This window comes from Conger conger, chromosome 12 (assembly GCF_963514075.1).
Source record: "Conger conger chromosome 12, fConCon1.1, whole genome shotgun sequence".
NCBI classification, from domain to species: domain Eukaryota; kingdom Metazoa; phylum Chordata; class Actinopteri; order Anguilliformes; family Congridae; genus Conger; species Conger conger.
In genome coordinates this window covers 33950578-33978560 of record NC_083771.1, presented here as the reverse complement: position 1 = coordinate 33978560, position 27983 = coordinate 33950578, and the positions used below count along the sequence as shown (strand labels likewise).

Below are 27983 nucleotides of genomic sequence, written 5' to 3'. Positions count from 1 at the left end.
CTCATCTTGTGGGACACTGAGGTCATCTTGTGTGCAGATCACCATTTTTCTCTCTACTCCTTAGTATTGTGGCCAAGACACTACCCTCATCTCTCAGGTATACATATATATATATCTATATGACTATATGTTAAATCTGCCATTTGTAAATAAACTACAACCATGCCCAACCAATGTAGGAAGGGGGCTTTCCTCATAGAATGAAAATGACTATGAATGTTCAGAAAATATACTGAAAGTGTCGGCATGAAATATGCATACGCTCATTGCACCTTTCTGTAACTGAATGATCATTTCCCATTTGACCTTCAAGAAAAATGTGTGTATATGTTTGTGCTTTTTCTTCCCAAACCGTTATTAGAATGATTGTACTGTGCAGCTGTGCTGTTTTCTGTGTTCAGGTGAAAATGAAGGTTTCTGGTTGATCTCGTATTGTCGCCGGTGTATAATCCCTGGCCTGCGTTCAGTTCGCATGGGGAGAGATGCTATCGGGTCCTTTCGACTGACCGTAAGGGTGTAATAAAATAATTCCAACTTCGAAGATGACCAGGAAGGAGAACAATCAGATAAAACCTGAAGGCAGCATGAGAAGACTCATTCATGGTCTGCTGATCATGAAGCTGTCCCCACCGTGCTCATGTATGCCACTGCAGATGTGCTCTTTAACCCTATCTCTAGTAGAATAAAGAAAACCTCAGGTTGCATGAAATAGAAGCACCTGCCGTGGTGTGGAGTCAGTAGAGTACATGCAGTAGGTCAGTAACCATAAGAATGTACCGCTGTATTTTGTCACAGGCATTTCCTTGATTCAGAAGGTTTTTTGTTAGTATTTTGATTATATTATTATAATATTTTGCTGTAGCTACTGTATACGTTCATTTTGAAGAATCAGTCATTAATTGGTCAGAAACCAGAATTGCTGAAAAAAAATACATTTTGGAATTTTGCTCTCTCAACTGAGCATCTCATAAAAAATGAAAATAAACAAATGGAGAGTATTTCCTGTTGTTAAGATCAGGATTCTCTTCCTGGTGTTATAATGGCTGCTTTTCTGTGTGTTTGTGTGTATGCGTGATTCCTCTTTCTGTTTTCCCTGGCCGTGTCATGGTCATGGAGGTCATCATAATTATTGCTCATTTCCATTGATTATTATCCAAGCCTGAATGCTGAGGTAACTATATACTTTGCTCTGTTGGTCAAGGCTCATCAAACTTCACACAAGGAAAATTTCATCATTCAAGAGGTGATTGCACAGGATGTACCATGCCAAGAAATGACTGGCCAAAACCCCTAATTCCACATAATGGTCTACATGGACAGCAAGAAAACAGTCACTGTCTCCACAAGCACAGAAGACATTGATTGGCCTGTACCAATGCCTGCTGTATGGAAATAAAGTTACTGGAATTTAACATGAAATTTTACGCAAACATTTACGATCGTAATATGAGAGAGGAACCTGGTTTTCAATGTTCCCCTTAAATGCTTGTAGTTGTAGTTTTAAAGAAGTAGTTTGAAAGAATTTCATGGGTAGCCATTTGTATGGGCATTGGTGTTGTGTAGAGGTTAGGGAGGGGGATTTGCAGGTTTCTATGCTCAGTTGTATCTTTGAGCTTATCCTCAATTATGTCTGCTATATAAATTGGTAATGTCTAAGTTTCTCAATCTGCAAAGAAAATACATGTAATATGGGGCACTATTGTAAAATAACATGGTAATATCAAAATATTCCTTCATACAGCATATTCTTTGAATATCAGTGTTTTTCCATAGGTGTCATGGCTGTAGTTTATCTGAAGATTTTTAAATAAATTGTTACCAATGTTAAAAGGTTGTTCTATAATTTATCAGTTTCATTTTATCTTTGGGCTGATGGAGAGATTCCTCAAGTAATTTAGACAAATAGATAAACTAAATGTGATTTCACAATTACCTAACTGATGTTTCTCTGCATATGAACTCATTTGTAAAAACAATAGCCTTATGATTCTACCAAGAACTTATAAATACATTGGGGCGCAACAAATCTGGGCACCCCTAGTTTAAATATCTGTTACAATGAATCTTTATGTGATCGAAAGCAAGCCTGAACTCTAAATGGTACAGAGTTAAACATGAGACCTTTTTGCAAATTCTAAAGCAAAATTGCAAGATTGCGAGTGGAAGCAAGAATGGATTCTACCAAATATCAAGAAATTCTAGAGGCTAATGTTCAAAAGTCAGTCCAGACATTATAATTTAAGAGAGGTTGGGAATTCCAGCAAGACAAAGATCCAAAGCATACCTCAAAATCAATCATTAAGTACCTCCAGGAAAGATGAATTAAGGTTTAGGATTGGCCACCACAGTTCGCAGACTTGAATATTATTGAAAATCTGTGGAGAGATCTCATACATATCATACTTGCAAGGAGGCCGAGGAATATTTCTGAAATAGAGGTGTTCTGCCAAGAAGAATTGGGGGAAATTTAATTTAGCATTTACAACCTGTTATAGTTGCCCGACAAGGAGTTACAAAGTACTAAATGACAGGGTTCCAAAACTTATGCACAGGGCCTTTTGCCTTTTTTCATAATTATTTTTAAAATAAAAATTGCTTGCTTTAAAATTTTTAGTGTAGCCTACATCGGTGAGCGATTTCGTCCCCGGAATGGATAGCACCACATTACCACTCGTATTACTATGACGAACATGATCCATGCACAATCGGGTTCATATGTTTATGAATGCTAATAGATAACGGCAGGCTATAGCCTAATTTCAATACTTTCTCTGTATTCATTGAATATTTTAGTATAATCAGCAGCTTGATTCATTAATGCAACAAAGGCTGCAATTTATACCTTGAAGAGACATTATGTCAGGTAATTGGAATGTATTGTGGAAAATTCCCTTTTTTAAAAAGACGTCGGCATATATTTAATGCTTTTACAGCCATAACTAGACGGCTTCATTTCCTCTACATTGTCTCGAATGAATCTCGCTGCTGCTGAGATAATACACAGCTGAGACTGTCTGCACCCGGGCGTTAGCAAACCTCCATCTCTGAACAGCCGTAGCTATTACATTAATTCTCCACGTTGTGCCCAGGAAAATATAGGCTATCGATTGTGACTATGTCTCAGTTCTGTCCTGTGTGACTTTCAAGAATGCATATGGACTCATGAAATGAAGAGGAGACGGGCTTTACTAACAGGAAGTGCGGAGTTCCTACGAGGTATGACAGTGTTTTACTGTAAGCGATTTAACAGAGCGCAAGCAGTGGGATTGGTGAAGGCTTTTTACAAGAGAAAAGGTAGCCTCCATTTTATAGGTTGTGCGGCGAACAATGACAGACGTAAAATGCAATACGCTTTACTACACAACGCTTTAAATAGCCACTTTGTTTATATTCATCTAAATTCCCTATAAATAAATGTATTGACGGGAAGAGTCATTTTTAACATGCCGCTGAATAGCATATTAAATAAAAGGTCTCGAACTACACTGCTGTATGTTACACAGTGTAAATTGGCATGAATGCGAAAGAAATTTGTAGACTACCTATGTTTTTTTATTTGAACGAAAGGAAACTTTGCCATGTATAAACCGGATTTATATGCGTCTGCAGAATGAAAGAATGTTGGGCTTTGTACGCCTGCTAAAAAAAGTTAGGCCAGATCTCTGTCTGAATGGCACTTTGGAAAGGAAGAGTTACCACGCGTTTTCTCTATAAACTTCGGCCTAATTTCAGAAGGTAGGTTAAGCACCGCGAATTAACTGTGTAACAATTACCATCACTGTTACCATCGCCGTAACCACCATCGTTCTCATCCTCGTAAATTGAATATGATGATTATAATATACAATTCTGGCTCTTGACTTTAGGATGAAAACCAGTTTGTGTAGCGAAGATTTGATTCATCTTCAAAATGTGCGTCTTTGTGTTCTTTTTTGGATTTTTTTGGATGTAGGGTGTGTAGCTGTCTCGCAGACAAGAATGAAAAAAATCCCCTCCCCAATACCATCTTCCCTTCTCATTTGCCCTCTTCAACCCCATCAGTCGCTGTTTGCACTGAGACTGCATGCATAGTTCTGATTGGTAGCTAGGCCCATTGTGAGCCAATCATAGTGCAACTGTGGAGCTGTCCAATAATCTGGGGTGCTGAAATTTTAAAGTGTTTGTCATCCTGGAGAATATTGTCTTATTGTTAGAAGTATGAATAATACATTTATTAGTATGCATTCCCACGTATGTAATTATTGCAGCTATTTTCATGTGATAGGCCAAACAACTGCGCAGCATAAATAAAAGATCTATTGTAGCTGAGTACAATGCACCAAATACACCATTAAGTCATGAATAGATTAGTTATTATTGTTATTCCATATTCATAGGCTAAATCTTGAGGTCACGATTTAGGGTGTGGCAGATCCAGCCTAGGCTACCAGTATCCCCCTTCATCCACTGTGGAAAGGCAGTCTTTAGCAGCGAGCTCCTCCCTGCAGTAGACTAGAGGTGCACCAGAAATATTCAGAGAGAAAATACATAGTGTTAGACACATAAACACACACCATTATACAGAATTAAAATAATGGGATTCATTGTTAATTTCTTATGGAGTTAGAAGGTAATGAGGTTGCCAGTAGATATGCTAAAAAAGCAACAAAGCAAGATAATGTTTATCTGTGTTTATATTTTAGTATGGCAGAAATAAAGAGTTTAATTCAAATTGTAATGAGGAGGAGGTGGCAATATCAATGGAACAATGAAATAACAGGACAACAGGAAAAGAAAAGGAAAGTGTAGGAATGATGAGAAAGACAGGAAGGAATAGGAGAGAGGAGACAATTATCCAGAATTAGATTTGGACACATGGGGCTAAGTGCAATGCTGGATTTAATAAACAAATGGAGCTGTGGGAGTTGTGATTACTGCTTCAGGAGGAGACTCTTGAGCATGTGATGATGTCTTGCCCAAAATGTAATTTAGAGAGAGAATCTGAGCAATAAGGGGATAAATAATTAATTGAGAGTGTCAAAAAGAAATTCAGGGGATAAATGTTACTTATTTATATGTCAGCACTTAAGAAATAGGATATAGGATATCATTTTTGTTGTTGTTGAGGTAATATAGCATAAAATCGATCCACACTCCTTTCTTCTAGTTGTTGGTGGTAATGCTCCTAAATGTTGGTTGCCATTGGAGGTTGAGGGAGTTTGTGGTACAAAGCGGCTGAAAAGATATAGGGAGGCTGTGGTACAAGAAAGCAGATCCGTACTACTAGTTTGCTGGGGAGTTACCAAAGAGGGTGAATTTTGATTATGTCAGTTAGAGGGTGAGGGCCTATGAAAGGGTTCCACTGAGGTGTTACTGGTGTCAGGGCTATGGCCAAGGGTCACAGGCATGTAAGGCATGGAGAAAATGGGTGTTCAGAGGAATAATGCACATTATGCAAAGACCAGGCTATAATACTTCAACAGATTATATGGTTTAATATAAGTATAGTACTAGATAAAAAGCCAATATTTATTATACAAATGTTTGATACAGTTATTTTTGTGAATCACATTTTAAATGAAAAAGGCGAGGAAAAAAAAGGGGAACTCATGAAGTGTGAGAGAAGGATGATGGAAACTGAGGTGGAAAGGACACAAGCACAGAGTAAGATGTTATCTGCAGAGGCAGTGAGAAGAGTGAGGGTAGAAACAGGAACTGTGAGACAAGATATCTTTGATAGTGGGAAAAGATCAAGGAAGATGTGACAGAGAAATCGTACATTTTGATTGAACGAGGTCTTTGGGATTTATTGCAATGGTAATGAATTGTGTGAGTGAGATTAGGACAAAAGTAGGATCTGGTTGGGGGTGTTTTGGTGAGGAGATTTTGGGCATAATGGCTATGAAGGGGAACAAAATTCAGGGAATTTTGGAGAAAGAGTTTGGAGGGAGTTAGACGTTAGGGGAAGTAGTGAAGTGGTAAGGACTGTGGGTTTTATTTTGAGAAACAAAAGAAGAGATGACAATGTAATGCATTCAGTAGGTGGCAGTAATGCACTGAATTTGATTTTACAACCGCCATAAAATTAAAAGAAGAAGAATAAGAAGCAGAAGGTGGGGCAGAAGACTGAGCTCCTCCCAGCAGCAGGCTGAGTTGTAGTAGGCTGAGTGCTAAGGCCTGATCTCCTTTGCTTCCGTGTGTGCTGTGGAAAGGAGAACGACAAGCTACCCTACTGGTGAGACCCTATTTAACCCCATCCATTCTGATTGAGTCGTCGATGTCTCAAATTTATATTGCTTTCATATTTTGTGTGCCTCTCATGGACTTTGCTTTATAAATAACAAATAACTGGCCTTCTTTCTGGAGACAGCCTGGGCTATTGAAGAGAGACAATCTTCATTCTTGGCCCGATGGCTCCTATATCCTTTCCAGAAATATTAGTCAAGGATTAAATCAGGACAGTTATTGATGCCAGGGCTCTTTCCCCTTAGTGTGTACTGCTGATACAACAACTTCCCTGGACAAGCCATTCAGCCAAAGACCTCAAGTTATTTTTATCCACTGTTTCGGAGTCTCATCACACCTGTGTATACAGACCAATTGGTGTTGAAGGCAATGGGTGATCACAGAAATATTGATTTGATATAGTTTTTAATGCTCACTGCTCTTAGTAAATTCTTTGCTATTTGAAACAGTTCAAAATTTCATTATTTTGAAAGCGTTTTTGCTTTACAGAATTTTTACATTTACCACAGACTTTGTAAGTACTGTATATGTCCCAAAAGAGTTTGAACTGGTCACAAAGTATAACTAACTCATAATATTAGCTTCTATGTGGTACCTGTCTATTGTCTGCCATCTGCAGCTGTTGATGTCATGAATACTACAGTGGAATTGTTAGCTCCCTTCCTGTCCTCAGAGGTGGTTACTTTCAGAGATCTTATGTTCAGTTGGCTATCATTAATGGGATTAAACTGAAATAGCTGAATTAAACTGAAATAGCCTATTTATTAAACATAAATAGGATAAAACTGCATTTAGATATTAGTGATTCATACCTGGAATGAGTTAATGCTCGCTCTAATATTTGATTACCTTGGGCAAAAGTTACAGAAGACCCATAAATGTTGTACATATTTTATTGGACCACCTAACTAATTCATTATTAAAAATAAATCTCTAAATGTGTTAATTTAGTTGTGGAATCAACTAACAAGTAAAACCCAACTCTATATTGAATTTTATATTTGAGTTTTTTTAAATATACAAACAAGATGTGGCAATTAGATACAGAAACAGAAATCAAACACTTAGTAAATTCAGTAATTATACTTAACAAAAAAAGAAAATCCAAAATAGATTGAGAGAGAGAAATGCATAAGCCAGACATTCCATTCAGACAGCAGTATCACTGGAGCAAAATAAAATAATGTAGGTAACTGCCTCCAAAACCCAACTCGGAATGAAAACTAAAAAACTAAACTGACTTTCCTCAGAAGTTTAAAATACTTCACCCTCAGGGTCTGAGGATGTTGGGTGGTGCTGGGTCTGCGTAAGTAGCCGATGGCGTAAATAACTACTTCACGACATGAAGTGTCAACAGCAGAGGAATTGTGGGTAGAGACCAAGCATTAATCTGCACTTTGTATTTTGTAGGAAACAGTGTCAGTCATGAGGAAGTGCAGCCCCTGGACGTTTCTCCCCATCATGTTCTCCTTCTTCACTGCCGCTGGGCTGTGGGTTGTGTGAGTTTCACCCCTGCTATACTCTGTGCGTCCATTCATAGCCTGCTGTCACCGCTCAGCCATTAGATCAGTTGCTGTTTAGCAGACCTTATGGGACTGTTTTCCCTTTGTAACAGACATAATTCATTTGTGCCAGAGTGGATACATGCATGGCTGTGGCAGATCTGTTTAGTCTTATCTATAGAACTGGCCTTTGACTAAACATTCAGCCTTTATTTTGTGTTGAGTTTGTGTATAGCTGTGTAGTGGTAGTTTTATTGAGCGCAATTAAGTACAATATTTTACACTGCTCTATTCTCATGTGTCATGTTTTCTCTGAAATGGGGCTTGAAATTTTCCAAATGGTATTTTCAGATACTTCATTGCTGTTGAAGATGAAAAAATAACACCACTAAATTCAGAATACAGGTAAGATGGATTTCTGTGAGAGAGAATAGATTCCCCGGTGTGCTCATACTTGTACTTCTCTGACTCTTAGTACATGGTGTTCAGAAAAACAAAGCCTTTACTGTCATGATTTGGTGACCTAAAAAAACAGACCATTAGCTAATGCAATTATTTCGCATGACATTGTTCATTTTTCTTACTGTTACGTATCATTATAATTTCTCCTAGGCGATCAGGACCAAAATCCCCTCCCTATATAAGGTAAATTACAGCCAAACATAGTATCATGACTGACCCCATTTGTACTTTCCTTTGTAAAAATAAAACATGATGCTGTGCTTTTCTATCCCCCTTAGCATCGCAGGAAATGCTCCGCCAGCCAGCTGCGTTTTCAGTCAGGTCATGAACATGGCGGCCTTCGTAGGTACGGATGATGGAGCACGTTAGCATGCCTCTGTGAATGCAACACGAGCAATATGCACGGGCACATATGCACAGACACACAGCCCACACGTGAACACTGTGCTTCTCCTCAGGCTTCATCATCGGGGTGCTCAGATACCTGCAGCTGAAGCCCAGGGTACACAAGCCCTGGCTCAACATCGGCAGCCTGGTGGCTTTGTCCTTGGCTTGCTTTGGGATGACTCTGGTGGGCAACTTCCAGGTACACAGTACTTTATTAAGTACAGTTGTGGTAGTAGTAGTTACTGACTGCAGTGTGAGGCATCAGCTATCTCTCACTGTCTTCCCTGACAATCACCCCTGCACTAGTTCTACTGCTTTTCATTTTTTACATTGCTTTCTATGGTGCACCTACAGGCTCAGGTCAACTTTTCAACATTGATACGTATTATGTAGTTAGCACAAAATACTACACTCTCAAAAAGGCCATGTTGTTTATGGACCTGAGAAAATAATCTATGTTTATGTATTATTCATATGTTAATACAAAATTGTTTCTTTGGGGCAAATTGTTTCTTTTAAAGACAAAAAATTACTTATCATATATTTATTGTGGCGGGCGGCACGGATGGTGCAGTGGGTAGCACTGCCGCCTCACAGCAAGGAGGTCCTGGGTTCGAATCCCCGTCGGCCGGGGCCTCTCTGTGCGGAGTTTGCATGTTCTCCCCGTGTCTGCGTGGGTTTCCTCCGGGTACTCCGGTTTCCTCCCACAGTCCAAAGACATGCAGGTTAGGCTGATTGGAGAGTCTAAATTGCCCGTAGGTGTGAGTGTGAGTGAATGGTGCGTGTGCCCTGCGATGGACTGGCGACCTGTCCAGGGTGTATTCCTGCCTTTCGCCCAATGTATGCTGGGATAGGCTCCAGCCCCCCTGCGACCCTGATCAGGATAAGCGGGTTCAGATAATGGATGGATGGATGGATATTTATTGTGGCCATTGGGTTGCCTGTCTTCCTGCAAATGTATTTGTGACTACCTCTCTGTGAAAAGTGCTATACAAATAAAATAGAATTCAATTCAATGTGCCTGCCATTGCTCCAGCTTTCAAATGATGAGGAGCTCCACAACATTGGCACGTCCATGACCTTTGGCCTAGGCACCCTCTTCTGCTGGGTGCAGTCAGTCATCACACTGAAGGTCAACCTGAGGAACGAGGGCAGGAGGGCTGGGATCCCACGCTTCCTGCTGTCTGGAGCAGTCACATCCTGCATGCTGCTGTGTATCCTTCCACTGCTAGACCCTCAAACACATACACACTCACTCACACTCACTCACACCTGTGCCTTCTTCCACTGCAAGACCCTCAAACACACACACACAAACACACACACACACACACTCACTCACACCTGTGCCTCCTTCCACTGCAAGACCCTCAAACACACACACACACATACACACACACACTCACTCACACCTGTACTTTCTTCCACTGCAAGACCCTCAAACACACACACACACAAACACACACACACACACACACACCCACTGACACCTGTGCTTCCTTCCACTGTCTAACACATCCACCTCCCCCACCACCCCACACAAGATGTGACAAAAAGCATTGATGGTAAATGGTAAATGGTTGGCATTTATATAGCGCCTTTATCCAAAGCGCTGTTCAATTGATGCTTCTCATTCACTCATTCATACACACACTCACACACCGACAGCGATTGGCTGCCATGCAAGGCACCGACCAACTCGTCAGGAGCATTTGGGGGGTTAGGTGTCATGCTCAGGGACACTTCGACACAGCCCGGCTGGGGGATTGAACCGGCAACCCTCCGACTGCCAGACAATTGCTCTTTCTGCCTGAGCCATGTCCCCCCTACGAATATGTGGTATCCAATAGAAAAGCCCTCTGGGTGTCTGATATATGCTCTCTAATTCCGCGTTTCAGAAGAGTGGATGGCTGAGAGCTCTCTAAAATCAGGTCTGTGGATCCCGGAGACTAGCAACTAGTAGTGGGAGCACAGAATAAGTAGTGCAGCCAGCTCATATGAACCAACTGATCAAAAGCCTTTATTCTCCACATACTAAGATTGGTTTGAGTCTGCGAGACACAGTGCCTGTGTGTTTGTGTGTGTTTGTATGTGTGTTTGTGTGTATGTGTGCGTGTTTGTGTGTATGTGTGCGTGTTTGTGTGTGTGTATGTGTATGTCTATATGTGTGTATGTGTGTTTGTGTATGTGTTTGTGTGTATGTCTGTATGTGTGTTTGTGTGTGTGTGTATGTGTGTACGTGTTTGTGCGTATGTGTGTTTGTGTGCGTGTGTATGTCTATATGTATGTGTGTTTGTGTATGTGTTTGTGTGTATGTCTGTATGTGTGTGTGTGTGTGTGTTTGTGTGTGTGTATGTCTGTATGTGTGTTTGCGTGTGTGTGCATTCGTGTCCACGCTTGGTTGTCCTTGACGGCGCTCCTCAGACTTTGCTCTGATGGCCCAGCGGCTGCACATGCACGCTGCGCGGGCCCAGTGGGCTCTGGTCATGTTCTTCCTGGGCTTCCTCGCCACCTTCGCCATCGAGTTCCGCCACTACCGCTTTGAGATCGTCTGCAGCGACGACCAGGACCCCCCGCTCAGCCTGTCTGAAACCTTCTCTGAGATCTCTGAGTACCAGTCTGACCAGCTGTAGGGTCTCCCCCTCCTCCTTATCCAGCTTTTTGGGTCCGCTGTTTCGGTGAACACTGTGAGAATCTGCCTGGCTTCCCACCTGTCCCACATAAGGAGGTTATCACATGCATGTCTGCTTGTGGAATGTAATGTCCCTTGAGCATTCTTATGTCAACTAGACACTTAATTAGAGGCCATCTTTTTAAAAAAGCAACAAACATATCTGAAAGCACAAGGAGGTAGTGGCTGCTGGTTTTGCAGTTATAAAGGTGAACAGCAATGATTTTATGGTGCATGTACAGTATGTTTACCATTAGCCCAAGGGTTGCGGCTCAGTGTGTGTGTGTGTGTGTGTGTGTGTGTGTATTTCTGACTCTGTAACAGTGTCTTACCGCTAGTACAGGGGTGCACAGCAAAGGCCGATCTGTTGTGGCAACTTCTGCTAATTATTTAATTAGCTCAATCATGTCTAAATCTGATACGCGTATAAGCACCAGCTACAGTCACAGACTGCAGGTGTATCCTAACGATTTTACTGATCCAGTACAGGAGTGAAACAGTGTAGTTTATAGAATGGTCAGAATTTTAAAAAATTAAGGTAATTAGGAACAAAATCCAGCACGTAGATCGGCCCCCCATGTTGTGCTTGTGTGAGCCATCAAATGCGTGAGGGCTTACAATCTTTGATTGCACTTGATTTTATGGAAAAGGGATATGAATTACAGAAACATTTTGATCCTGCATATTTACAATATATTATCTTGACATCAAGCTCCTATTGTGTGTTACTGTAGAGACTTCCCTGGGCACCTTTGATAAAAAATAGTACGCATTTGCAATAATTTTATATGTTGTGCTGTTATAGTATGGATTGTCTGTTCCATGAAACATCTGTAACATGGTGGGCCTGTTGCTCCCATTTCTCCATTTTGAAACAGTAAACTATTGCTTCCCTGCTCTGAGTAACCTCTATCATGGCCTCTGTACTACAGATGCCAAGACATTGTTATAAGGGAATGACACATTGTTTAATAGCATTTTCACTACGTAGGATTAGGATTTTTGTATTTGTCATCCGTCAGCCTACCTCTGCTTTAGGATTTAGAAACGGCTTCTGAAAAAGGGAATTCACAAGTAACAGGAACTTGCAGTATCTGGTTTGTTAATACTAATCTTACACAGCTAATACTGACCATACTTAAGATCAGTAGTACCCAATAATATGCCACGGAGAGCCAAAATTACAGCCAATCACTTCACCTCCTGATTTCACTAACACACGTTCAACCTAATACTAATTAGCGAATTCAGCAGGGCCACGTTAAGCCCCGACCAAACATAGCAAAATGTTTATTAAAATTGGGAATGGTGGCGCAACTGGTCGCAACAAAGACGACGGCACATGATTGGGCACAACTGCTTAAGATCATTAGGATGTTAAGTGTGCTAACACTGAGTTCATCAGATCTGCATTTGATGGGATTTGAAGCTCCTCTCATTCCATAAGGTCAGTACTCTCCACTGTATGTATTTGAGTGTAAAATGAAGTGTGGAAAAATCGTGTCTGCATCATCTTTGTGGAAATTAAGATTTTTTTTGGGGGGGGGGGGGGGGGGGGGGGGGGGGGGGGCAGTGGTACCTAGGTACTTTCTACTGTCCAGGTGATTTGAATTTCAGTTTTGTTCACGACTATGGTATTTCAAGAAGGGCATGGTTGTAGCTTTTTAGAAATTGTTTTGTCAATGTCCTCTGTTAGAGCCCTTTTGAAGCCTGCAATTAAGGAGTACAATTCAACATAATTCTGTTGAATGCGTCTTGATTTTTGGTTACAGTGTGATAGTGAGGTGGTTTGTTTTGCATGTTGTATGTTCTCTTTGATATTAAACCATTTTACAAAGTCCTGTGTTAACCCCATGACTCTTTAAATGACTACGTTCTCAAATATTGACAAAGTAAAGCGCAGAGCTCAAAATGGCTTTCACCTTTTGATGTGTCGTTTTGAGCATAGGAACATAACTGCATCCAACTCCATCCAAAAAATTGCAAAAGGGAATAATGAAACTAATTTAATTAACCATTACAATGACAGGATATTGAAATAATGAAATACAGATAAAACCTTCCCCTCCTGCCCACTGTGGAAAATATTCACAGGTAATCTACAAACACTTCAGAAAGATCACATACAGATACACATTTAAGCTGCACTGGAGACAAAAAACACATTCAGATAAAACTTAAATATGGTTTTATTTAAAAGGATTTAAAAAAAGGTAGAGGAAACCGTAGGTGGGTCCTTAATTTAAATTTCACAACCAATCAAAATGCTCTGCGTTTCTTCTCCGTATCCCCCCTGCGTTTCCCCATTCCCAGCCACCAGACTCCAAACCTCCCCCCCACGACCCCCACCCCCTGTGTCAGACAAGCAGCCTTCTGAGTGAGCGAGTGAGTGTGTGCGAGAAGGAGTGCGAGTGAGTACACAAGTGCACACACTCTGTACTGTGTTAACCAGATCCCGGTACTTCCAGCTGACTGAAAGATGTGATGATGCTGTAATGTGATTTCTCCTCCTCGGTCAGCTCCATGTTTCCTGGCCTGACCACCACAGTCACGTTCACCCCAGCCTCCTCTGCAGCCCTGGCTTCTATGGAAACACCAAGAACAAGCAGAAGGGTCATCTTTGCCCCCTGACCACTGCACAGGGTTGAGCTTGCCCCTATAAGTACTGAAGATATTTTACCTGAAACATTACATTACATTACATTATTGGCATTTGGCAGACGCTCTTATCCAGAGCGACGTACATCAAAGTGCAAAGTGCATACCCATAACCAGGGATAAGTGTGCCCTAGAGGGAAGTACAATTTCAAGTGCTAACAGTACAACAAAGATAACTAGGGCCTATTGAATATTCCAGGCATACCTTATGAGACATTATCCCACAAAATACTGAATACCCATGGTAATTACACTTCAGAAATATCAACATTAATACATTGAATAAATATAAAAAAAGATTCACACAGCAATGCAATTTGTTCATGCTATGAGCAGTTAAAATATTTTCAATTAAAATACCTCGCGTGATGTCTGTCAAGAACATAATATCTTCAGGCGGACAGCCAAGTCTGTCTGCAATCCTCTGGTAGCTTTTGCTCTCCACTTTGAGGCCCATGTTGGTGTCAAAGTGACCATCGAATAACTAGGGTGGGAGAACAAAATATGACAAAAAGATAAAAAAACAATGCTTCCATTTGCCCACTGAATGGCATTCTACAGAAAATAATTCACCCACTGCTGGAAAAACATGAGACTCATCTCCGGACACTTACATCTAGAAGATCCCCCTCTACAGAGTATCCGAACAGCAGCTTCTGTGCCTCCACACTCCCTGAGGAGTAGATGTAGACCTTGAGACCAAGCCTCCTCCACCGTCGGATGGCTGGAACTACATCCTGGTACACTCTGTTCCACACACAGCAGAGAGAGAGAGGGGGTACAAATCAGGAGTCTGAACCAATCTGACTACCGACCACAAGCAGTGTGTCTCATTCTGGCACCGGAGTGCACCGGAGTGCACCGGAGTACACCGGAGTACACCGGAGTACACCGGAAGCCTGTTAATAGCAAGCCCGAAAACCAGGAGATCCAAACTGAGGGCGGGGACTTTAATTTGTCCTCATCCGGTAAAATGATGTTTGTCTAACAGCTTGTGCATCAGTACTGTGTCTACAATAGCCATCACCTTGGAAAAAGTCAGTGAGGTGCAAGACGGTCTAAGCATTTGGAATGACATGAATACAGTACATCTCCCTCTACTTACTCGCCTTTGATTTTCCCTGAGGCATAGGCCGCCCTCCACATGTGACCCTGCAGCTGCTTCAGTGCAGTGGTCTTCCTGTCTGAGGCCATCTGCCACAGGACGTTGTCCACCACCTCGCGTATAGCCTTCTCCTCATCCGTGTGCACGGTCTGGTCTAAAACGTGGACCGGACCAGCTCTGTGTTGCCTGGTGTCCTCTTCTGCCTGAAACAAAACAGAGCCCGCCACTTTGTAGTCATAGCCTGCCCATTCTCCATTCTCTATGGGACAGGTAGAATGTCGCACAAATCCAATCAAATTTTGCAGGACACAGTGAAGCACTGAAAAATACAAAGGTAAAACAACCCAAGCCACTCACAAAAATCTATATTGTAGTCCAGTCCACACTACCCTGTAAAAGCATCAGTCCAGTGGACAATGTTGCTGGCTGACAGCCATTGATAAAAGCAGGGGAGGATGGAAGCACTTTACACAACCTACCACTCTCACAAAGGCTGCACGCCATCTTATTGTAATTTTAAGGAAATTATAATAGGCATGTAAATCATGACGCTGCTCTCACAGGGTCGGCTCGATTTGGGTGTGTCGGCTTGCCGCTTTTGCATACTGGCAAGGGTGGACCAAACTGTTTAACATGAAGGTATAGGTACGGTTTGATGCGCCGGATTAAAATTGGAACCCCACCCTGTGCACCCGGTTCGTTAGCCGGTGGGATTTTGGAGCTGACCCTCAGTTCCAGAACGGCACATCCACTCTCCACACACGGAAGACCAGAGACACTTCAAAAAACTCTTTGGGCGTTTCCATATTTTCCTAGTAATCTATCTATACCTATCTATAATGTGTGCGTCCATTTCCACTGCTGTCCTGATTACTACCTTGAAGTGCCCGGTCACAAACATTACACTGTGCATAATAAACGGTCTTAATTGATTCATTAAATCAATCGCAATCTGTTTTAAGCATGTAGGCTATGGAAATAGATCATTGTTTTGTCTCGGGAATAACTGCACGGATACGTAGTTCAGATTATATCGCTCAGCGCTGCTGAACTCCACGTCCTGCAGGCCTTGGTGTCTGCAGGTATTTTCTCCTACCGTGCGCTACACCACCTGATTTCAATACTGATTTTACCTGTTTGGTTCTGATAAGCTAATTAGTGAAATCGGGTGGTGTAGCGCACGGTAGGCGCATATACCTGCAGACACCAAGGCCTGCAGGACGTGGAGTTGAGTAGCGCTGATATAGCCAATACGTAGACTACAGCCTTGTGCTGTCATCGCTGAGCTATAATCGAAAGTGGCTGTGCTGACGTTCACCGACATGTATGGCGTCAGTGTTTGTCCTCTTTACGCTGTGAGTGTATGGCCCTTATTCTGTGCGATAACACTCAGTTGCATATATTTATGCTGTTACCAAAGCAGCCAGAAAGCATCCTATTTGTAATCGATTTCTTGTGTCTGCTCCCGGCTTCAAGCAGGGGGCATTGTGAGCCCCTTCATTCGAAATTATATCGAGGCAGTGTTGCAGCTACCGCGGTATATTAGACCACAATTTCCGACACGCCCAGCGTCATACATATGTCAAACACGATAGCAATTTTCGCAACATTATAAAGAGCACATTGATTCACATTGTAACGTGCAACTACACTGTAAAATACAACTACACCCACGTTCTTTGTAACGGGACTGGTAGCAATAGACACACTCGCGGTGGCAGGCTGGATAGGCTACCTGTTTTTTTAAGAGATACACATCTTGCTTGCACTCGTCCTCTTCCCAGTGTGCGGACAGGTAGTCCTCTAGATGATCCTTAATGTATGGGAATAGAATATCCTGCAATGGAAGGAAGCAGAATGATTATTTATTGCAGCTGCAGTGCTCGGCGTATGCTGAACGTATTCTTTTTATGGAATGGTTGTTCATCTGTTAACTAGCTAGGGCTGTATAGCCTTCGTTCAAAAGTAGGCATAATTGTTAGCTTACCTTAACAAACGTGATTGGTGTCGTGGTCCCTTCAATGTCTAGTATCAGTACGCTGATGTTTGTTGGTATTGCAACTGTAGCCATCTTAGATGATACTGGATTTTTTTTTTGTAACAGCAGCACGTATTGCAATGGTATTGTTATGTAGCAGGCTAGCTAAACTAGTGTAGCCTACTTCACGTGAGTTCAGCAAATCCCTTTAAAATCTATTAGATCGTGAATTTGCCGACACAAATTATTCTTAGGCTACGGCAGGCAAAACCACCTCGAGATAAGACCGGGCCCAAGCAAGTTCCCACTTTTCGCGCTTGTTCTCTGATGAAGGTTTAATCCAATCAGAGGTGAATTATTGCAACGTTACACCCAAAACCCGCCGTTGGTTATGTTTGACTTCTGTGTTTTTGGCCGTTACTAAATGTGTTGCATCAAAAGTAGTAGCTACGTCTGCGCGTTGGACACGTTGGACAGCTGAGTGACACAACCAAAGTACAATGCAAGCACCAATCACAGTTGAGAGTAGAATAACTTGTCCAAACGATGAGGAAAAGCCACGCCTTCTTATCGGCCCAACATTGAGGTTGACGCTCGTGATTGGTCAATAATTCACTTCCGCTAGGTTATTTAGAATTTAGAAATAAAAAATAATTCGTTAAAAAGGAAAAACGGGACGCCATTCATATAAAATTCAAAGGTGAGAATGGTGGTTCTGGTAAGTCACTGCAGTCAGCAAGAAGCGATCGAGCTTGCCTTCGGATAATTTCAAGTTCAATTACTTTAAATTCAGCAGTAGCACCAAGCCTGTCCCCTAGACTGACAGTGCCACCCATTGGTGTTCCTGCCATCCCTCAACCTCATCTCTACTTCAACTTTATAATTGGACATTTATGTACTTTTATTAATCTGGTTTTCTGTTTAAAACCATTCCTTTAAAAAAAAAAAGAAACGGTGTCAACCAGTGGCAGATGGGTTCCCCTACTGAGTCAGATTCTGCTCAAGGTTTCTTCCTGTTGCCAGGGAGTTTTTCCTTGCCACTGTTGCCCTAGGCGTACTCTTGGGGCCCGGTTTCTCTGTAAAGCTGCTTTGTGACAAAGGCCCTTTGTAAAAAGCGCTATACAAATAAAAATGGATTGATTTGATTGATACAATTAAGAGAGGCAAAGTCTAATCAGGTCTAGAGGAAAATAGAATCAGGTCAGATGTCAGATGTTCTTCAAAGGAATTCTGGTGACCAGTGCTTCAGGGAAATATTAAAATATTTGCCAAATACACAATTGTATACAAAAAATTAACTATTGATTTTCACAGACTAGGACATTAGGCATATATTATTCTGAAATGGTGAGATTTATCCATCCTGACCCACACTCCAGTCCAGATGGTTATGGTAATGCACCACAAGTAGTTTGCCAGCCACCATTATACACTAGAAAAAGAAGAATCATTGATTAACAATCTTGCTATTCTTAACTACACTAGCATCATACACTCACTGAGCACTTTATTAGGTATTTATAAGACTTATTTTTTTTACTTATTGGTCTGCTGCTGTAGCCTATCCACTTAGTTTCCCGCAAACACTAGATGGTGCCATGACCTATCAATTGTAAGTTGAATTGAATTTCTTGCAGCAAAGCAGCCCCTAACGATCAAAGACATCAACAATGTTAATATAGCCTAGAAACCAATACATCAAAAACCTCCCCACCTACACCAGTATACTGTTAGCTAACTCTGCTCAATTATTAACAGTAAGAATTCCTTCTTAATAAACATAGCTCAATAACAAGCATGGTGAGGCCATATTCTATGAATACAGATATACATGTATTCCATCCCTGGCCCATTGGTTTGGGCATGTCAAAGATACTGGCTGTATGTTTTATTTTATCCATGGCACAATTATCAGTGGTCACACCATTGAATTCTTCTGCTCATTAAATGGATTTAACCACACACCAACCAGGATACAAAACATAGGTGGGTGAGGACATGAAAAGGGGAATGTGGATAAAACAGACCGAATGGCGTTGGATGGATGAAAGAAAAGGCAGAGGAGAGGTTACAATTGAATTTGACACAACAATGAGTAGAGACAGAAAACATGTGAAGAAATGGAAACAAAAGTGGAATGAGATAAGAGGGAGGATTGGAACAGATGATAATAATAACAACTCCTAACTCCATTATTAACTGGCATTGTGGGTAGTGACGTTCGCTAGGCACTGAAGGGATAGAACTGTTGCACACAAAGGAAAGGTAGCCCAGGAAGAAGCCGGGCCTGTATGTGATGGACATACAGTGGCTAACTCAGCATCATAAAATAAAAATAACTGAACATTATACTTAACTACATTATGTATATATACTGCATATGTATTCATGCATTTATTCATATAATTCTTATTATTTTTTGCCAGGAATTGAATCACAACAAGCTACTGACGCAGGTGACAGGTGACTGTCCTTCAAGTCACCACATTTTAAAGTCTAAGTCTCCCCTGCATAACAAAAAAGAAAAGAAAAAGAAAATGGTCGTACATTGAGAGATAATCCAGTAATTCGATGGGGATTGCTTTTTGGTACAAATTTTGTTATTCGGCTTCAAAAGGTTAATCACCATTCACTGAAACAATTTCAGTTTGCAATGTTTTATGTTATTTAGGATAAATAATTAGAATTACATTTGTTGTAAAGCCTAGAAATGGCATGAAATCATGATTGCATACCAATCAGCCTAATTATCTCTAGTTGAGTAATTAGCAAAACTGAGAGTACAGGTTTTCATGTACTTTTTTATTTTTATTTCTCACCTAGGTTGACTCAGGGGTCCATATATTTCCTACTATGTAGAATTTTTTATTGGTGCTGTGTGGACTTGTGTTTGCAATCAAAGAAGGCTCCTCCTCCAGCTGTAGCCAGTGGGGAAAAAGCAATTCCAAGGTTGACTTTGGTTTTTGAACGAGCCCTGCCGGCATGTGCATGGTTTTGCTTCCCTGCACTATTGCTTCTTCACCTCCGCCACTGCGGTAGCTAGCTACAAATTCTTTGCTGAAAACGGATCCCTCCCCATAGGCTCTGCATCCACACCCACCCTTCCACACAAAAAAGAGCGCCACCCACAGAAACGTCCCAAACACATTTTACAACAACAAATACAGGTAAAAGAGGACAAATTTGGCAAAGGTATACAAAGACAAGAGATCACATATAGCTTCATCATATAGCTATATGCCTTGGCATGATTATGTATTTATTATAATTGGTAAAAATCCTGCATAGTTTGCGTTTAGGTCATGCAATTGCAATTAGTACCAAATTAAGTTACGCATAAAGCGGTTTCTGAAAACATTAATTTAATTGAATAATTTGTCTGGCGTTTGTTCTAGTCTTCATTTTGGACTTTCTTTGTAATTTTACCACCATCCCCTTTTACACCTTTGTAAATGGTCGTAGCTAATTGCTATTCTTAGGTCTTCAATTAACTGAATTAGTAATATTTACACAATATTTACGGCAGTGTAAAATATTTACTTCAGTGCGATATTTACACTACAAAAATATAATAATCGACACTCAGTCGGAAATGATGACGCCTTTCTCGGAGGCGGAGTTCTGTCTGCCATTTAAAAATCGGTGATGAAAGTCCCCTGAGTCATTCTGTTTCAGTCAGCCATTTTGTAACCTTACAACACTGGTGAATTTGATTGTCTCTGTGCTGGCAGTCTAAAGAAAACCGTTAATTCTAGGTTAATATATTGCCAACAATCGTTTGTTAGCTAGCTAAAATGGAGAGCGAAGGTCAAATTGATTTCAGCACAGATGAATTTCCCGAGGGATCCAAAATAAACGCCAGCAAAAATCAGCAGGACGATGGGTAAGACCTCAAGCTACGTTGGCCTAGCCAAGTTAGGCCACCGTTTAAGTTATTTGTAGACTGATATCTCATTTACCATGTGCAAGCAACCTATTCTGACGAACACTGAATCATCTACCAGATGTCAGCCACAACAGATAATGTCTCGTTTTAGCCGAGGTCGCGATTAACGGTTTGCTAGCGTTAGCTTACACAAACCGTTTTAAGCGCGATCTTCAAGTAGCTAACGTTAACATGTCTACTGGCTGTAACGTTAGCCTAGCTATCTTGAGATCAGTGAAATTGTTATTTTACATCTGACGTGAGTTGCCTCCTAATCTACCTATCTTGTAAATCAGTCGTTTATATCATATATCCTTCTTATATTTTCCGGATAATAGTAACTTAGACAATGGAAATCACAAAGTATATGCAACTTGTAGCGTACTTTCACTCGCATACACGCTGTAGCTAACTCGCAAGTAATAACGTTTATATGATAGCTGTGTTTAATCGTTTAATTTGGGACATCCCAATCATTTTATTTTTCACTGTTACCGATTATGTGCAAAGTAATTTACTTGCCGGTAGATTAACGTTGCTATCGTTTGCTAAAGTAACTAACGACCTATGTTTTTGAGATCACGTTTGTGAACTTCCGTGTTTCTGAAGCTTTGTAAGCAAATTACCTAGCCAGGAAAGTTGGTTCGTTTGTACAGGTGACTGCCTGGTGCTGCTTTAACTCATATGAGCAGTAAATTATAGGGTAACTTGGCTATAATTGCGGAATTATTTGCTTGGCTAACGTTACTAGCTAGTTGAAATGAGCCATCTAACGTACGAGACATTGCGTTTCAAGTTGTCTTGGCATTCGTGTCAACAGTAGCTAATGCGCGGTAACGTTTTAACTAAATTGGCGAGCTAGCTACGTTATTCTATACAGGAAGTTTGCGACAGTATCACATGAAACTTGGTGGGTAGTTTCAATGCCAGTAAATCTAATCCCTACGGTAGCTCTTGCATCTCCATTTTCATTGTTTTCCCTTCCCTCTACCATTATCATATGTAACATCACATTTACAAATCACATGGTCAACATTAATGTGTATTTACCTATTCATTTCCAATCTGCAGCAAAATGTTCATTGGTGGCCTCAGCTGGGATACCAGCAAGAAAGATCTCACGGATTACCTGTCGAAGTTTGGAGAGGTCCTCGATTGTACCATTAAAACAGACCCGATTACGGGACGGTCCCGGGGCTTTGGGTTCGTCCTCTTCAAAGATGCAGACAGCGTGGAGAGGGTATGCATTCACACTCTAATTCAGACTTTTTTTCTGAGAAATTGAGCTTTACTTCAAATGGATGATTTTATTGAACTGTTTCTCCAGGTGTTGGAGCTGAAAGAACATAAATTGGACGGGAAGCTTATTGATCCGAAGAGGGCCAAAGCCATGAAGGGGAAGGAGCCTCCCAAGAAAGTGTTTGTAGGAGGGTTGAGCCCAGAGACATCGGAGGATCAGATCCGAGATTATTTTGGCAAATATGGGGATGTAAGTAGTTGGTGGATTTGTATGGGAAACATTATTTGGGTGATACCAGGAACAAGTTGTCCTAGTTCAGGTCCTTTTATGGCAATGTAATGTGGATATTAAGACTTGTGTTGTATGTTGCTCCAGAAAGAGCGTCTGCCAAGTGGTAATAATACAAGTGTAATGAATGTTTCTACATTTGAATACAAATCAGAAACTTGCATACACGGGTGGATTTGGACTAGGTGTATGCAAGTAGTTACTGTTTCTATTTAACCTGTTGGTATGGACCGTAGCTATTCCTGTGGTTCGCAACCTTGCATGCAACCAAACTACTCAGGTGCCATGTTATGTTATTATTGGTAGTGCTGTACCTTAGCTTAGATATAAGTGTCCTGTATAGTGTCCTGCTTAGTACTTTATCTCTGTTGTAGTGGTGCCCATGAGAGCTGCTGCCAATGGGAACTCATGTGGCGTGTTAACAATAGTCAGACTAATGAAAGGTCAAATGGCAGTCATTGAATTTTCAAACTTGCTTATTTGGGACATTTCACTAATCTGTAAACCTGAGTGAATGCTATTTTCTGTCAACAGATTGACAGCATTGAGCTTCCAATGGACACCAAAACAAATGAGAGGAGGGGCTTCTGTTTTGTGACGTACCTGGAGGAGGAGCCTGTCCAGAAACTTCTGGAGAGTCGTTACCATCAAGTTGGGTCTGGAAAGGTATGTTCACTTGCTGTAATATCTCAACTGAACACGTGCACTCCTGTGCTAATGATTGCGTTTTGTGACTGCTTATAAATTCTTGGAACGGGTGATGACTTAAAGGGTAATGATGAAAATGGGAACTGATGCACAAAAAAAATTAACATTGTTCACTTGTCTTTCAGTGTGAAATCAAAGTTGCCCAGCCCAAAGAAGTTTACAGACAACAGCAGCAAAACCGAGGGGACCGGGGCAACTACGGGGGGAGAGGGGGATCCAGAGGCCGTGGTAGAGGTAGGCCATTTCATACTTTTTTTAAGGAAGGGTCTTGGGGATTTTTGTAGACTAACTAGTCTTGTTTCCAATCAGTTACTTTTAATAGAATGCACAGCCCTGTCCAAAAGGTAATTGAATGAATGCATTTTCACATTTCAATCATGGATACTAGCCCTTAACTCTGTGCCAATGGGTTAAGGTGCTAGTGGTAATTATCTTTCTGAACTGATGGGCCCTCCTGGGGTTTGATATCTTTCAAAGACCAGGCAATTAATTTTTTGCCCCATGCAGGGGGACATTAATCTCTGGTCTTAAACTCAAGAACCACATTCCACTATGCAGACATGTAGATGTTTGAATATATTTTCACTGCAACATGTGTGTATATATTTTTATATTTAAATGCTAAAGGTCTCAGGACGAATTGGCAGGGTTCAAACCCTTGCCTGGGGCAAGTAAAGTAATCTGTCAGACAAGTAAAACTGCTCAGCCACTTGCCCAAGTGGGATTTGGGGGATAATTCACAATTTTGAGGGATGGGGGACATTAACCCTGTATAGGGCAAACTGGCTGAATGTGTAAGGCTATGCTTGAATTCAGTTGGTGTTCATTGTTTTATGCAGGAAGAGACCAAGCCATTTGACAACATTTTTCACTTGTCTGTCACAGGTCAAAGCAACAGCTACGGTCAGGGTTACAACAACTACTATGGCCAGAATTACGGAGGCTATGGGAATGGATACAACACGGGATACAATGGCTACACTGGCTATGATTATTCTAGCTACAACTACAATAACTATGGCTATGGACAGGGCTACGATGACTACAATGGTAAGGTGAACTATGGGTGGTAATGTCTTGAATGTTGCCAAAACTTGGCCCAACTTTCCAACATTGGCAGTACTATCGCTTTGAAAATGTGGAAGGCATAAGATTCCTTGGAGTTGGCAACAAAATGTTATCTTATGATAACTGCTTCTGTTTCACATTTTGTGGAAGCTGGGTGGAAAGAGACTAGTTCATTTTCTGACGAACGTCGATTAAACATGTTGAACTGATGGATGACCTGCAAAATGCAGCCGATAACAGGCCGTCCTCACCATGCAAACGTTGGTCAATTTGGCAGCAGCTTACAAGCAGCTTTAAACCAAGCTGCTTATGTATTCCGGTTGCCCAATAAAACCATGGACTTACATTTGCCTCTACTGTGTGACCTTATTCTTTCAATTGCTCCAATACACAAGACTGCAATTCTGATTAAAGTTTAAACTAAAGCAATACATTTTAAGTGGTCATTTCAAAGATATTAAAAAGAAAAGTTGGCAATATTCTCTTTTTAATGTGCACAGTTTAATCATGGTAAAAGGTATACAATGTTTTCTCAATGTAGCAGAATGGTATTGAATTGAATCCTACAACAAAACAAAGCCTTATGTAGCTTCAAGTCAGCTTTACCTGGGGTAAACATTAGTTGGTTTATGAAAATTGCTGCAGTGTCATGTTTTGTTTTGCCTTGCTTAAATTTGCATCCAACCCCTGTCCCATAATCTGTGTCATTAGGCCAGCAAAGCAGTTATGGCAAGGCTTCACGGGAAGGTGGAAACCACCAGAACAACTACCAGCCATACTGATCAGAAATCTAGACCTACTGAAATAATTTTGGTAAGAATGTAGCTTGTGCTTCCCTTTAATTTTTTTATTTTTTGGCTGACTTCAGTACTTTAAAGATCAATAGACACTTGCTAAAACTTCCAGCTTGAAGCAAAAAGTGGTAAAACATTGCCACGCACCCCATTTTAAATGTTGAATTTTGTAAAATGTCTATAGATCTTTAATAGCCAATGCTTATGTAGCATTTCTTTTAGCTCTCCAGAAAAACATGTTTTTCTGTAGATTTTTTTTTCGTTTTTTATTTTCGTTTCCCTCCCTGCTTTTCATAACAGGTGGAAATAACATACAGAGACTTGATAGCAAATTTAACAGGTAACGTACTGCTAAAGGGTACAAGTAAGGGCCTATCCTTATTTTCTATCCTCTTCCTAATTCTCATATTGTACCTTGTTTGTACCTGCCAGTGAGGACTTCATTGCAGGCCGTGTGTCACCTGACCACGACATTCTCTGGGCGTCGCACATAGCGGGCAGAGAGCACGGCATGCACAAGAAAACGCTGTCCTGTGGTATGGTCTCTTCCACCTTCCTGTACCAGCGTAAAAAGCATAAAACAAAGGAAATCTACACTTTTTTATTTTTAAGTTGACAATGTTTTGTTTAACGATTTGTGGAAATGGGTTTTTTACAGGAAATTAAAAATGAACATTTTAAAGTGCTTTAACTGCTTTACTGTATTCTCTATTGTAGTGTTCTTGTATTTCAGTTCTGGAGCATCATTTTTTTTATTTTTTTTTCCCTTTTCTAAAATGAATTGCTTACTCATAATGCTTGCTTTTTCTTTATAGCCTTTAAAGAACTTCACATGATAAACGCCACAAACCTTTTCCTTAAAGTATAGGTGTTAAAGATCATATGTAAACCAGCTTTATGAAGCCATAAAAAGCTGACATTTAAAATTATATTAGTGATTCAAGGAGAAATTGTATTAATTGGCTGGGTATTCTGCCTAAAAGGGGTTGTAAAGAAAGCAGGAGTCCTATTTGGCATTGCTCCTCAGTGGTGAAATTGTCCACCAATAAAATGGAGCTGAAGCTTTTGCTGGCTGGTTGTCCCTTTTGCAAAGCTGTATCTTGAACATATGATCTTTTGAACAGACTGGAGAACTTAATAGCTTTAGTTTGGCAGCACAAGAAGTTAATCAGTGAAACGTGGACGTGCTCTAATTTTCAGTTTTTAAAAGTTGTCTGTGGTCCAAATAATTAATGCAGAACTTTTCTATCTTCTCTTTCAGATGGGCAGGTCGACTGAGAGTTCAACTATGTACCCTGGTGGCAGCTCGGGGATTCTTGTCCTTTTTTAATCAAACCATTCTTTTAAGCTTTATTTTGTTATCTACAGAAGTTGACACGCCATGTGCCCAACTGTAAATAGGGAGATGTTCCTGGAATTTTTTCATTGTGCTTTGCGTATATGGGTGTTGTGATCTGTCATTCTGTTCTGGATTGTTCGGGGGGTTTTTTTTCTTTTTTTTTTTTTTTTTCTTTCCAGTTCAAAATGAATTAAAACGTGGGTACAGAACTGTAGTCTCATCTTTGTTTGCATATTCATAATCTCATACAAAACCATTTTCTATAAGCCACGTTTTACTGTAGCAGTAGGCTTTTACCTAAAATGCGATTCAAGCAATCAAATGTTTTGATGAGATTAATCTGTACATCACCATGACGTTGGATAGTTGTATAAAGGCCTGGTTTGAGGCAATTTTCTTTTCTTAACTGACTTGAATGAATTGTCTTTCCTCTGTAAATTTGTGATTGCTGAGCTAGCCAAACTATTGTACCAGATGTTTGCATTTAGTTGATTAAATGCTGTGAGGACAAATTGAGTTCAGGGCTAGGGGTTATGGGGCCATGATTTTGTGTACATACAAGGATACGCACCATTCACAGTAGGGTTTCATTAATTAAAATGCACAGATGAATTCGGTTTGAATTTGCCTGTAACATTTGATTCATTGTAGGAATAGCTTTTCTTTAAATAAAAAAAATTTAAAAAAGTATAGTATACTGTGAAATTTAGTTTAATCTTTTAATAAATACCTTTTTGTTTTTGGAGCTTGCTTGGTGCAATTGAAGTTAATTGAATGCATAATTCCTACAATGATGCCTATTATGTATTTAATACTTGTAAGTAGTCCTGTCATAGATGAGCATCAAATGACACCTTGGCACACTCAATAGATTGATTCATTAATGCTATAAATGCTTTAGAAATGGTATATGACTATTCAAAAATATGAAGGTTGCAATTTGAAATGGTTCCTTACAAATTGCAGAAATTGAAGCAAAACTGGTTTGGGCTTTCAAGCCTATGGACTAATGGCAAATAATTTAGTTATGCTTGCTGAAATGGGACCGAAGCCTGTTGCCAATCCGATTCTCCACTGCATCTGTACGGATTAATGTACATTAACCAACTGCACTACTATTACAAATGGCAATAGGTTTGGAGAATTTATATGAGAATGGATTCACCAGAGTGATATTTGTTTCAAATCTTCTTGGTCCTTTCTTAGACTTCAACAAGTATCCCAAGGTCCAGGAATTTGTCTACTGACTAGGTTGTGCACAATATTAACAAAGATCAAGAATACTATGGAGCCATGGTTAGAAAGGGCATCCTTAACTTTATTGCAAAAACTGTCCTAGCAGTTACAGGTATATAAACATATTTGTCGGTTTTCATGAAGCTTTGGTTCCCCTTGGACATTGGTTAGCAATCCACTTTGCTTATTCAAGAGTTTCAAATAAACTCTCAATTCTCTCGTTAATTGACCAGTATAATCGATTATGGCAGCCATCCTCGTCAAATACAGTCAGAACATTCCAATATTCAGTCCCATGTGTATGTAGGCCTACTGCAGGGTAACGCCACTGACTAGGCTGAATAAAGTAATGAGGACGTCATTATGAAACCGAAGAAACCGCCTTTCCGATTGGTTC

The 27983-nt window shown here is 40.6% G+C and overlaps 3 protein-coding genes across 6 annotated transcripts; 2 read left to right on the top strand and 1 right to left on the bottom strand.

Annotated features, from left to right (window-relative positions):
* The first annotated feature begins 3027 nt into the window (after positions 1–3027).
* Positions 3028–12144, top strand: tmem150c (transmembrane protein 150C). 3 transcript variants are annotated; one of them, XM_061263477.1, is made up of 8 exons: positions 3028–3216; positions 7636–7724; positions 8079–8132; positions 8340–8372; positions 8468–8535; positions 8648–8775; positions 9613–9790; positions 11001–12144. In XM_061263477.1, the coding sequence occupies exons 2-8, from the start codon at positions 7651–7653 to the stop codon at positions 11207–11209; spliced, it is 744 nt and encodes a 247-aa protein (XP_061119461.1). In that variant the 5' UTR covers positions 3028–3216; positions 7636–7650; the 3' UTR covers positions 11210–12144. The 3 variants fall into 3 exon arrangements, with proteins under 3 accessions (XP_061119461.1, XP_061119462.1, XP_061119460.1); XM_061263478.1 differs by lacking the exon at positions 3028–3216 and adding an exon at positions 3478–3735; XM_061263476.1 differs by lacking the exon at positions 3028–3216 and adding an exon at positions 6085–6214.
* Positions 12145–13603: 1459 nt separating this feature from the next.
* enoph1 (enolase-phosphatase 1) lies at positions 13604–17512 on the bottom strand. Its single transcript, XM_061262871.1, has 6 exons — positions 16998–17512; positions 16746–16847; positions 15011–15213; positions 14520–14652; positions 14266–14389; positions 13604–13831 (listed from the first exon to the last, which is right to left on the bottom strand). Exons 1-6 carry the CDS (start codon positions 17079–17081, stop codon positions 13692–13694), a joined length of 786 nt encoding a protein of 261 aa, XP_061118855.1. The 5' UTR covers positions 17082–17512; the 3' UTR covers positions 13604–13691.
* Positions 17513–20640: 3128 nt separating this feature from the next.
* On the top strand, positions 20641–26862 carry hnrnpdl (heterogeneous nuclear ribonucleoprotein D-like). 2 transcript variants are annotated; one of them, XR_009710155.1, is made up of 9 exons: positions 20641–20871; positions 21985–22153; positions 22241–22402; positions 22976–23107; positions 23275–23383; positions 24035–24199; positions 24929–25030; positions 25444–25547; positions 26273–26862. XR_009710155.1 is itself a non-coding variant. In XM_061262870.1 (8 exons), exons 1-7 carry the CDS (start codon positions 20783–20785, stop codon positions 24997–24999), a joined length of 897 nt encoding a protein of 298 aa, XP_061118854.1. In that variant the 5' UTR covers positions 20641–20782; the 3' UTR covers positions 25000–25030; positions 26273–26862. The 2 variants fall into 2 exon arrangements, 1 of the variants encoding a protein (XP_061118854.1); XM_061262870.1 differs by lacking the exon at positions 25444–25547.
* Positions 26863–27983: the final 1121 nt, after the last annotated feature.

Bases quoted from the DNA above. Each gene is read 5' to 3' on its own strand.
- tmem150c (XM_061263477.1), top strand. From the start codon at position 7,651: ATGAGGAAGTGCAGCCCCTGGACGTTTCTCCCCATCATGTTCTCCTTC. The intron at 7,725-8,078 runs GTGAGTTTCACC...TGGTATTTTCAG, and splicing joins GCCGCTGGGCTGTGGGTTGT to ATACTTCATTGCTGTTGAAG. The intron at 8,133-8,339 runs GTAAGATGGATT...AATTTCTCCTAG, and splicing joins CCACTAAATTCAGAATACAG to GCGATCAGGACCAAAATCCC.
- enoph1 (XM_061262871.1), bottom strand. From the start codon at position 17,081: ATGGCTACAGTTGCAATACCAACAAACATCAGCGTACTGATACTAGAC. The intron at 15,214-16,745 runs GTAGCCTATCCA...GTTTTGTTTCAG, and splicing joins TGTATCTCTTAAAAAAACAG to GCAGAAGAGGACACCAGGCA. The intron at 14,653-15,010 runs GTAAGTAGAGGG...TGTGTGGAACAG, and splicing joins TCAGGGAAAATCAAAGGCGA to AGTGTACCAGGATGTAGTTC.
- hnrnpdl (XM_061262870.1), top strand. From the start codon at position 20,783: ATGGAGAGCGAAGGTCAAATTGATTTCAGCACAGATGAATTTCCCGAG. The intron at 23,384-24,034 runs GTAGGCCATTTC...TGTCTGTCACAG, and splicing joins ATCCAGAGGCCGTGGTAGAG to GTCAAAGCAACAGCTACGGT. The intron at 24,200-24,928 runs GTAAGGTGAACT...CTGTGTCATTAG, and splicing joins GGGCTACGATGACTACAATG to GCCAGCAAAGCAGTTATGGC.